At 34.4% G+C, this 12,557-nt stretch overlaps 1 protein-coding gene across 1 annotated transcript in view; it reads right to left on the reverse strand.

Moving 5' to 3' along the window:
- Positions 1 to 12,557, reverse strand: part of Cftr (CF transmembrane conductance regulator) — a 164,279-nt gene that overhangs the window by 115,894 nt on the left and 35,828 nt on the right. The window contains exons 4-7 of the mRNA XM_074064486.1: positions 7,395 to 7,610; positions 4,101 to 4,190; positions 3,036 to 3,199; positions 2,126 to 2,251 (exon numbers count right to left, since the gene is read on the reverse strand). Of these exons, the coding sequence (XP_073920587.1) occupies positions 2,126 to 2,251; positions 3,036 to 3,199; positions 4,101 to 4,190; positions 7,395 to 7,610 (596 nt within the window). The remainder of the gene's footprint in view (positions 1 to 2,125; positions 2,252 to 3,035; positions 3,200 to 4,100; positions 4,191 to 7,394; positions 7,611 to 12,557) is intronic.

The raw sequence follows: 12,557 nt of genomic DNA on the forward strand, positions 1-12,557 counted from the left end.
CAGTCTAACAAGGTATAATGTTTACAGATTTCAATATTTTGGCACTGAAGACAGATTGATTTTGGAATCTCACCTGGGTTTGAACTCTGGCTTTGCCAGTTAAAGCTATGACATCTTAAACAAGTCATTCTTCCTTCTGATTTAACATGACTCTACATCAAAAGAAGAGAAACATAACACCTCCCTGGTGGAGGAATTAAGCTTAAATGAGTGTACTGCACAAGGTTTAATACTTAGAGCCTGCAGCATGTGTCCTTTCTCCTCAACAGGAAAAATATGTATACTGAGTAGTTTGGTATTTATATAATGATAGGAGATACTGCTTACAAAATAGTTAACAAAGGTGATACAATTGTTGAAAATCTATGAGAACAGTTGAGAAAAATAGGAAGAAGTCATACAGGAAAAAAAGTAATGGATCCAAGAACACTTATAAGAATCATCCAGAAAGCAGTACTCACAATAATAAAATCCCTAACACTTTATGAGTCATAAAAATATTTTATCAGGTTCTTATAAAAAATTGAAAGGGACTTTATTACCAAAAAGCAATAGGAGTAGCTTTTCAAGGAGCTTTGCATGGCCTTTTGCCCAGTTCAACAAAGCCCTGGGCTGAGATAATCACCCCTCTGAAGACTATTCTGTCAATCTCTTCCAGAACATTATATTTGCTCTTGAGTAGAAGTGATTCCTGCTTTCCTATATTTACGTCAGCACTTCCCAGCCTTTTCAGGTAACAATTTCAGCTGGATTATGCAAGTTATAACCAGACATTTGTTATCAGAATTGGTCAACAGAAATGCAAATGAGGAGGGATGAATTTTATCTTTTGGTGGGGGGGAGGAAACAATGTCAAAAAGAGTCAGCCCCAAAAATGACCTGGCCATGAGTTCATTATGAAGCCTGAGCAAACCAGATCGTCTGAAAACCTCTGCATCACGCATGTGATACTTACGTTTATAAGCAAAGTGTGATGGAGCGCTCACTCACTTGTTACCACAAAAAACAACTTTTACTAACTGAACAATTCCCCCATCTTTAAGGATGTTTCTGAAAAGAAAATGCAATTCCTTTCCTGGATTTATCTTGAAAGACATAACAAAAACAGGTGACCAATATTTGGGAAATAAATATCCTTTTACTCTTTCTATTTACATGGCAAAGGACTTAAATTTTCAGCCTTTCACTTGTTGTTCCAATCACACACCTGCTGCTCAATTCATTCAAGCAGCCTGAATACGTACTAATCTATATTCACACCACCCAAAAGGGTACTCTTCATTTTTAGTATATTTTCCACTGTGAAACTTTCATGTGACATATGTCTTGAAGTCAGTTGTTTTTTTAATGACGTATCTTCCACCAGTAAGTCTTAGAGAAATTTTTTTATTATAGTTTCAAGAACACAGAACTAAACTAAGGAAATTGGCTTCTGGGCTACAGAAATGTTCTAGTTTATATATTGCCCCAAATTATCTTAGTAATTATATTTCGGTTTGTGCTATACTTGTTTTTACTGGATATAATCTTTGCTAATCAGTGGAAGGTAATCTGAGGTGAAAGAAGACTAGACACAGGTGCCAAATATGGATTCTAGCTCAGGAATGGCTTTCATTACATGTACTGACCTAGCTCAAGTGGAAAGTCAATAGGAATACAATTTATGGATATTACCCTGTGTAATTGCTCCTAAATTAAGGAAAAACAAACACAACTTTCCAAATAAAGAGATTGTTTTCACTTTTTGGTGTGTCATATTACATTAAGTAAAGTATCATAATAGAAGATCATTTATTCCGTTCAGAATTATCATTTATTTGGTTCAGAATTGCACATACTAGCAGTTCCATTTAAAGTCTCAGTTACCTTCTAACATCATGATTATTTTAATCAAGTAAGCGTATTAAGCAACTATGAGACATGCAGGTATAAATATCCTTACAGTACAAATAACATACTGGATCAACTATGTAAAACTATAATCCATCAAAATAACTTTATGCAATGAGTGCCTCAGTAAGATCATTTGGTTGTCAGAAAGTTCAAATATGAACTAAAAGTCCCCTGTAATAGAGTCATTTAAAAATACTAAGATAATATTGTTAACAATATCATAAAATCTTACTGTCTTAGATTTTCAATCATTTTTTCCATCGCTTCTTCCCAGCAGTATGCCTTAACGGACTGGATATTTTCAATCATTTCTGAGGTGATCACGAGTCTCTCATTGATCTTTCCAGCTCTCTGATCTCTGTAAATCAATGAATCAATCAGTCGTTAAAAACAAGTCAAATTATCCCCTAGGAACTACTCAAATTTTTAAGAAAAACTACACTTCTTTTATTATACAGTTGGTAATTAGTTTTGTTATCAGATAGATGGCAATCAAAACGATAGTTAACACTTAGTAAATGCTTCCTCTGTGATGCCCTAGATCCATTCCACCATGTTCTTAATCCTTGTCAGTCTGTAAGCGAGAAATTACCTCCATTTTAAAAACCAAATGAAAAAAATCTGTGCAATCTGAGATTTAAGCAAAGAGTATCTGACTCCAAAATTTGTAAAATTTCTGCCATACTCTGGGTGAAAAGTTCTATAAGTCCTCTATTATAAGCACTGACTACTATTACTGATTCATCTGCAATAAAAAGTAATTAAGACTCTGGAATGATGATCCATGCATTCTCTCTCATTCATATAAATGTTGTACCCATTACTGTTTCAATTTTATGAACTATAAAGAAATTATATATAATGACAAGCAAAAAAAATGGTCCCATTGATTTAAGAAGTGTTATTTGCACAATTAAAATAATGCCTTTTGGGGCTGAAGGGGTAGTTCAAGTGATAGAGTGCCTGCCTTGCAATTACAAAGCCCTGAGTTCAAACACCAATACCACCAAAAATAAATAAGTAAATTATGCCTCTTTTAGTGACTAAATCAGTACAGTGCATAGCGAAGTTTGGAATTTACTAGAATGCCTTTCTTAAAAGCCTGATTTAAACACCTTCAAGCCATGACAATAGATTACTACCTGTACTTCATCATCTTTCTCCCTAATCCTGCTTGAAGGAGGGCAAGAACTATCAAGAAAGCCAGGCCACAGAAGGCAGAGGCCTGTAGCAAATCCCAGAGCAGTCCCATCAGGACAGTCACTTGTAGAGGAGCAATCCACACAAAATGTGCCAAGGCAAGTCCCTGGAAAACAAAAGCACGGAGAAAACAAGTGGCATGTTATCCTCCACCCCCCAAATCAAACAATTACATATGGAAGAAAATGAGCACTTGGAGCACATGTAAACAACTCACGGTTCTGAGCACATTACCGTCTAGGTATTCATTACATGGAGCACATAGCAATGGGCTTACACAGTCTACACGGAGACTAGGTTTCTCTGAGAAATGAAGTTAAAGTCACTGCATTTCAAGGTATGCTTTTAGTCAGTTGAACTGAGAATGGTTGAACTGAGATTTTTAATTTTAAGTATCACGTCCAGAATTTATTTTAAATCACATCTTTTTTGAATAAAGCAAGAACCCTCATCTAGAACATGAGAGAACAAAGGACTCTTTCTCCGAGACTCAGTCCATACCCAACTTCATAGTTCTATTATCTGACAGAGATATTTAGTATAAATATATACCCAATTCAGCAGTAATTTATTTAGCACTTGTTATGGGTCCAGTACTAAGTTAAGTACTAGAAATGCAAAGATAAATAAAACATAATATCTGTCCTCAAAGACCTTGAATTTGTTACATAAAACAGCACAGAACAAAAATTCCTCAGAGTATCAAATTCAAACAAAGTAAATAACCAATTTGAAGTATTAAAAGGAAGCCAGGTCTGATAAGGATTAAGTTTTTAAAAATCTTATTAAAAGCAAGCTCTGGTGCGTGTGAGTTGGGCAGACCCACCAGACCTCAGAGTGGTACTCTGCTACATGAGTTACCATTCTCAGTTTCCAGAAATAGCCAAGGTATAGATGGGTAGCCTGTAAATAACCACTATTACTGTTGTCTGGTGCAGGAAAACTCCACCTTTAGTCTGTGTGATTTCTAAGATAATGCGTAACAGATGTAATCAATAGGTACATACTTCATCAAATTTGTTCAGGTTGTTGGAAAGAAGACTAACAAGTTGTCCAATACTTATTTTATCTAGAACACGGCTTGACAGCTTTAAAGTCTAAAAGAAAAATGGGAAGTTAGATGATGTGATCAAACAAAAGACAAATATATTTATAAGTAACATTATAATAAAGCTGAAGAACTATGTTACTGTGCATGTACTTTAAATGAAGATGATAAAAATATTTTATATTCATCTTGCTTTATGTCTTCTCAAATTTATAAATATTTCTATTAATAGAAAATATTATACTGACATACTTCTAGTTTGTTTTATTTTCCAGCACATAGACAGTAATAACCATTTTTCTCTTACACAATAAAAAGTAATATTGTATTTAAATTTCCATTTACATTATGGTAGGTTAAGTTTTTGTTTTGTTTTGTTTGCTTTGGTTTTGCTTTTGTTTTAAAAACTAGACCCTAAAGCACGGAAACATGAGATTAAAAATGTAGCCTTAAATTTTTTATGAAGTCCTAGTTAATTCTTTTGAATAAAACTACTGTTAAAGTAAATAAATGTATATTATGAAAAATTGAATTATCAACAATTTTTGTGAAAGATTATGTTAACAATACAAAATCTTGAAATTTTCCAAAGAAAAATTCTGTTGTATGTGCAAAATACAAAAGTAAATTAATTATTTGCTTATTTATCTATAAATTAATGATTTTAAATTACTAGATACATAAATTATGCTATGAAAGATCACAGTAACACTTTGCCTAAAAAGTTAAAGAAGAATCAATTTTCTATTAGATAGCTTTGCTTGGAAAACACTCATCTATTATTTGTTTCAATTAAATCCATCACAGATTTATTGACCATTTAGTAGATGCTAATCATTGTACTTGATATCTCAGAAATTAAAATTCATTAAAACAGAATTCTTGCTTCAAGGCATCCAAGTACATAAATAACTAAATATGACAGTGATAAATGAATTAAAGAAGGTAGAAAGTAATAAGGTGGTGAAGAGAAATTTCACACTTCAGGTTAGGAAAATCTGGAAAGACTTTATAGAGTCAGGTTCAAATAACGGATAGTGCTTAGATAAGCAGAAATGAAGAAGGAAGTGCAATGGTTACATTCCAAAATGCTATCAGATCAATAACAGAATGGGAGTGGGAATCCACTGAGCTGGATTACATAGGAATTAGTAGCAGACTTGGTCTCTGGTGAATTTGAGATCTGCACAGGGTAAAACATGGAGATGTGTACACAACAAGCAGTTAGTGAATATTTGTTAATTTAGTTGTTTCTACATCCTTGAAATTCTTAGGCAAAGCAGAATTTTGTTTGCATTTAAATTCATTATTTCAAGGATAATGTGCTATGTTTGTGGAACTTGAAACAAAGCAAAAGAGTGCTCTATTAAAGAATTTGAAATATTTTAGGAAGGGTCTTACATGTCCCTGCCATGAGGATGAAACAGGTCGGATATGGAAAAGGGTGAGACCAGGAAGGAACCAAGACAAGGTTCACTTTAGGGATCAAACCAGAGCCACATGGAGATGCAGTAGCGTTCTTTGGTGATGATTCCAATGTAAGCAAATGAGTGTGGTCCCGAGATAAAGCAAACTGGTTAAGAACAAAGTCATTCCATATTGAAAAAGAAATATATCTACACTAGCCTGGAACTCTTCAGTAATGTGTTCGGGTTCTGATGCATATTCTGTATTTGTGCTGTTACACGTGGACTTGTCTACAAATCCCCTGCTCCTTATTTGACCTCACATCCCCTTTGCTTCACTGCTGTATTTCAGGACTTCATGTGCCCTAATGGTTGGAAACCCCTCTACTTTAGAGACTGTGATTTACCTGTTTTGAAATTTTGAAATAGATTTTATATACTGTTTTAGGTCTTTGTTTCCTTGTTCATAAAATAGAGGTAACAGTAGCTACCATATGGAGCTGCTGGGTAGATCAAACAAGATCATAAACCAAAATATTATCTATTATCATTATGATGTTTTTAGAAATATGTCTTAAACTAAGTTCAATTATCTTTTATAGCAAACTGTGTAGATTCTACATACCAAATAATACCTAATAATTTCTTATGTGTAGTTTCTGTGTTGACATTCAATTTTTGTTGATTTGTTTGTTTGTTGCCCACATTTTCCTGGGACTTGAAAACTGATGAGGTTGCCACCAGGGAGATTCAATTAAACTATTGACTCTTTTTTGATCTCCTGCCTCCATAAAAGGCTGTTTTGAACAATAAAATATGGTTATCAAAATTTTACAGCACAACTGACCTTGCATGTATATCATAGAGGTGTTAAGGGTTATTTACTAGAGGTGAATTTCAGATCCACAGCCGTTATAAAGCGCAGTATGTGAAATTTTTACATTGGGGGAAGAAAGAAGATTAAAGCAGTATCAAGACAGCTTTCTTTAATGACTTGGTATACCAAGCAGATATACATGGTATTGTATCAGATTGGTGAAATCACGTGCCCTTGAAATGACATTCAGTTGTGTTTGTCAGGTAGTAAAAGTTCATTTGAATTCACCTGAACCATCCCTCAGCAACTTAAGGGTCTTGGCTAGACAATACACACAGAAAGGCAGAGTAAGTTCTCATGATTTCAATGCTGTTTCAAAACCTTTGAAGTTACAGGACTCCCAGGATAACAAAGATCCAACTCAAAATAAGGCAGTGAATAAATGTTACCACTTGTAACTGTATTGCTACTTCTGACAACTAGTTAAGGTGGAAACTTTTATTGCTTGGGTTGTCTTTAACAATTATAGATTATATTCTTGTTAGTGAACATAAAGACAGATGGCATTTCACCATAAGATATTTTGTTAATGGTTTTATGCAGACTGTGTGTCATTTAAATGAAGAAACATGGATTCAAAACCATAGTGGCTAGATATCTAACTCAGCAGTAGAGCACACAAAGAGGTCCAGCACTGCAAGAACAAAAATCCTCCAAAATTCCCCCTGAAATAATGGCACATCTAAACTAAAACCTTCGATACAGGCAGTTAACAGAATGAAGCAAATCAAAATATCAAGGGAAACTTAAAATATCACTTGTTCCTCCATTTCTTTCACAGGCACATGAAAACAGTTTCAGCATTTATCCTTCCTTATGTACCAGCACACTATCTAATTCAAGGCGTTTAAATGTGTGCCATACAGAATACCTGGGGACTGTGCAAGCTAGCTCAGTGATAGTGTTTGCCTATCATATGCAAGGCTCTGGGTTTAATCTCCAGCACTGCAAAAAAAAAAAAAAGTATTACCTTTTTATAAATCAAACTGAACATAGCTATTCTCATCTGCATTCCAATGTGATGAAGGCCAAAAATGGCTGGATGTAGGAGCAGTGTCCTCACAATGAAAAGCAGGCATAAGCCTATGGCTAGGTAGATGGCGATGGAGCGTTCAGCCTGGTTATCTGGATCATAGGAAGCTATGATTCTTCCCAGTAAGAGAGGCTGTACTGCTTTGGTGACTTCCTGCAGAAGGGGAAAAACAGAAATTCAATTTCATTTCCCTGATTTGGAATGCTCACAATTTCAACACAAGACGTTTCATCTTTAGAGAAGGAGTTACAATGGGCTTATACAAGGTCAATCCATCTGTGAAACTCCTGACACTATTTTTATCTGGATACTTTAAACTAAGATTTGATTTTTGGTTTATAGCAAAACTAATTTGGAGACAAGTGTATGCATAAGGTATTTGCTAAAAAGTAAGTGAATAGTGACCATAAAGTAAATGTGTGCTTTCTGAAGTGATTTGTTAATTAGTAACACCTGAAAGGCACTAAACAGTTTCTAAAACATTTCCCACTTGATTTCATGACAACTTTTGGAGTCAGAGAAGGCATTATTATTTTCATTTTGCAAATGAACAAACAGAGGCCTTAAAGACTAAATGACCAAATGAAGTAATTTCAAAGTAGAAACTACAAGTGTTTTTGAGCAATGGCATTTTTTTTTCAGAATGAACATAGCTGCTCAAGGCAGCTACCACAAAGTGGAGCAGGCAACAAGAAGAGCAGTACTGTCACCAGTACTGTTTAAAGTTAGCCAGGTCCTACATGATAAAAGCGAGAGCACACAAGGGAGGGGTGAGGATAGGTAAGACACCTAAAAAACTAGCTAGCATTTGTTGCCCTCAACGCAGAGAAACAAAAGCAGATACCTTAAAGCAACTGAGGCCAATAGGAAAAGGGGACCAGGAACTAGAGAAAAGGTGAGATCAAAAAGAATTAACCTAGAAGGTCCTTCAAGCCTAGCAGTTTCCAACAGCCCAACAATTCCTCAAAGGTTCTCAAGTGACTACTAAATCAAATTGTCCATCAAATTCATTACCACTTCTGAATATATGGGAATAGATTGAACCCAGGAGGTCTAATTATTACCCATCTTGAAATATAGCCTTCAAGTGGGAAAGATATATAATCTCCCATTTTATCTAACAATGACTTACTGAAAGGGAGATCTACAGCTAAATCATGTAAGTAGATGATGTTATGCTAACTGGTTCCATTTCAGATGTAGATTTCCAAGCCTGGCTGCCTCCCCACCTGAGTGTTGCTCAACCTTACTCTCTCAGCCCTTTTCTTTTTTTTCATCTCTACATCCTTTTCTAAACCTCAAGTGCCCATTACCACCAGCTCTCTCATTCTCAGTAGATTACCATGTTTTCATCATCAACTTTATCCCCACAGGAAATCGTAACCTACATAACGAGCTGTCATTGACTGACCACTGGCTTTGTGTACATACTACTTCATTTCATAACTGTATAAACAAAGTATTCAAAGCTGTTAAAAAAAGCTTCAGAAGTAATCATAAGCATGAATTATTATAATTCGTTCCTCTCACTTGACAATATTTTTAGTGAGTTTGAGTTACAGCAGAACAGACAGGTTCTGAAAAGAAAATTGCTTACCTCCTACCTAGATCTAACATACTGAGTTAGCCATATCCACCAAAGGAAAGTTGTTTTTGAAAAAATAAACAGTTGCCCGAATTACTGCTAGTGTCTCACTTTATGCATGTTCCATACTTTTATTGCCTAACTATGCACTTTAAAAATATATACGTAGAATTATTTTTGAGATTTTAAATTTTATGTAAATCATACTATACTTTTTGCAATTTTTTCTTACTTAATGCTGTGGTTTCATTGTGTCTTCAATGATATTTGTATAGGTAACTCATGTATTATAAGTGTCATCCTATGAATAAATCTGGTTATTTGCCGTTGTCTATACTGGAGTCATTGTGCTGTTTCTACTCTTCAGCTATTAAGATCAGTGCCAGCACTGCAATGGCTATTCATATAAAGTTCCAAATGTACATGCCCAACTTTCTCTAGACCAGATGGTTTTATTTCAAAATCATCCTAAAGTTGGGAAAATGCACACTTAGGAAATATCTTGAATTTAAAATTACATGTATCAGTGTATCTGCACTGCAAATATAACTTTTCCTACTGTACTTATGATGACAATATTTCATCCTCAAAATTATTTTTAAATCAGTATTTTGTCCCAGAATTTTCTAGATTATATTGTCTTTCATAGACAAATGTCTTTCATAGACAAATTTTGGTTCATTACTCCATTATTAGTGGGTTTACACTTGGCTAACGAGCTCTTTTGAGTTGTAGGTGCTACTCACGTTAGAAGAAATCTTATGAGGTCATGAAGCAGAGAGCAAGAATCAATTATGCTTTCCATAAATACACAATAAAGCAGAATTCTTGTTCACTGTGAGACAATAACTAGAGGGGTATGATTCTTTACTGTTTCCTATGAAATCAACTACTTATATCATATTTATCATAAATACTTTCTCCCTTTCCCAGGATCCATTTGAAAGGGATAGGATATGAGAGAGAGAGAGAGAGAGAGACCTGTTAAAAACTATATATGTAAACATTTCTAAGGAGTAGCTCCTGTCTATGGAATGCTAAAAAGACCATTCTAAGAAAACAGATGATTTAGCAATGAACTGTAACACAGAACTTTTCAAGTTAGAAATGTATAGGCTTGCATAAGATTATTTCCTATTGAGTAACTTGAATGGAATTCTCTGCCAGTGGATCTCCATTATATTTTTCCATACCTTGTCAACTCTCCTTCAAGAGATTTATTTGCTGAATTAGTATTTTATTGCAACTTATAATAAAATAATTAAAATTCACATCAATCTGGATGGGATGCTTATCTTACATACTGTTACCTCTGAATTAACTGTCATCTTGCCTCAACCAAAAGAGGCCATACTCATCTTTAAACAAGTGGCTATTTCACAAAGACATTAGTAGTATAGCTCTGGGAAGCATATGCTCATACAATAAAATAGGTTGATTTTACTGAAAAAAAATTATAAGACTTTGTGCAAATAGCAAACCAATATGAACCTCACCACAACATAGATCTGCTACCATTCAAGTATAAAATCAGCATGTTGAAGCTCCCTCCCTTCTACACTGTTGTCTAATCTGTCTTATGCAGCATGTTCTCTGATATTTACAATGGAACCATTTACAGGTATCACCTGATTTTTTTTTTAATTTGGAAAAAAAAAATGGTAACTGATACCTAGCTTAATCTATGAAGTGTGGTCTTTTCCAAAGATCACCACTAGGAAAACATAGTCCTATACATTGGTACATGAAAGTTGCATGTATTCTATTTCTCAGACTATTTTCATAAACACAAGAAGTGTTCTGATTTGCCAAATCATGAAATTTACAAGCAAACTGAGGCTTGTGTGTAATGAGGAGGAATGCCAAATTATTGGAATACTTAATAAAATATTTTATTACTTTTTATCAGATACAAGTCAAGATGGAATCCACTTAATGGTTCACTTAGATAATAGAAGAAGTCTGATATCAATGTTATATCAATGCTTAAGCCAGTGTGATGGTGAAATGAATATTGAATTCAGGGTCATGAAACTCAAGTTCATATCCCAGCATAGTGGCTACACTGTCACCTTAGTCACTTCCCTTCTCTAGACATTTTTTCTCACTAATAAACTGAGAGGTGGAGTAAGCTGGTCTTGAAGGTGCCCTCCAGTATTAACATCTCTGATTATATGATCTGTATCTGTGAAGTCCCAAGGCAGAGATCAAAGATTCCTTGGGTGATTGTCCTGGTCCACACCTTGCCAGAATTGTGGATGTTTTCTGTGCAGAGGCATGCAGCTCTGAACACTGTGAGTTCAGAAGACCATTTGGGTAGAGGGATCAGGTAAGAAAGTGATTCAAGTGATTGCATTCCTGGTGGAAATAATACTAGGTCTCAACTTAGACCAGCCTCCCAGGGAAAACTTGGAAGCCTTAAAAATACTTCCTGGGAGAAATACCTAGTCTCTCACAGGACTTTCCAGACCAGAGCTCAAAGTTGCAGTAGATGAATATAATCCATTTCTGTTCTACCTGCATACCAAGGTTAAGGTTGGAGGTTTACAGAGGTGGGGAAATTTGTTTTTGCTGGATATTCAAATCATAAAGAAAAGTTCAGGTAACAACTTAAAACTGGACTTAGGCTTGAAATTATATCAATTAATCACCAAACAATTTTCTATTAAAAGTAGTAAGTTTAGGGGCTAGAGAGTTAGCTCAGTGGTAGAGTGACTGGCTACATATGAGGTCACAGGCCTGATAATCCTGACCTGAAAAAAAAAATACAGATTCAAGTTTAAAGTATAGTTGTTTCTAATACAAAGAAGAATGTTTAGTTGAGCTTCTAAGGTTACTTTGTTCTCTCTTGTCTGTGGTCACTTAGTAATATCATCATCATCAACTCCAATTGTTTTAAATATACTTTATAGGTCTTTATTCCAAGAATATTGGGATAGGTAATATTGAGAAATCAATAAACAAACTACCAATAGACTAGAGAAGAACCCAGTATTATCATAATAACAACAGAAAAGGAATCTGGTAACCCTCAATATAAGTCTAATAAATGTTCTTAATAAACTTGAATATAAAGATACTTTGTAACCAAAAAAAAGAATTACTCTGGAAACAACAATCAAGACCATTGTTCATAAAACTCTAGGAACATTACCTCTAGAGTCAGGATAACAATAATAAGGATACTGGCTATTATGACCACTTGGCATTTTTCTGGAATTTCCAGCTAATGCAACTCAATAAGAAAAATGACTGGGCTATGAATATTGGAAAGGAGAAGCAAAAACATCATCAGTATAGAATATTATTGTCTGTACAATAATAAAAAATAACTATATTAAGATTCCTATATGCTAAAAATAAGTATTAATAAAATAAGTATCCCATTCATAGTAACAATATAACAAAAAGATACATTGTAATGCCAATATTTGACATTACAATAAGTATGTCATATATAACATACAAAACAAATATTTTTGCAAAACATTGCTAGAGCATAATTTTTAAAGTTT

Source organism: Castor canadensis, chromosome 2 (genome assembly GCF_047511655.1).
Source record: "Castor canadensis chromosome 2, mCasCan1.hap1v2, whole genome shotgun sequence".
Classification (NCBI taxonomy): domain Eukaryota; kingdom Metazoa; phylum Chordata; class Mammalia; order Rodentia; family Castoridae; genus Castor; species Castor canadensis.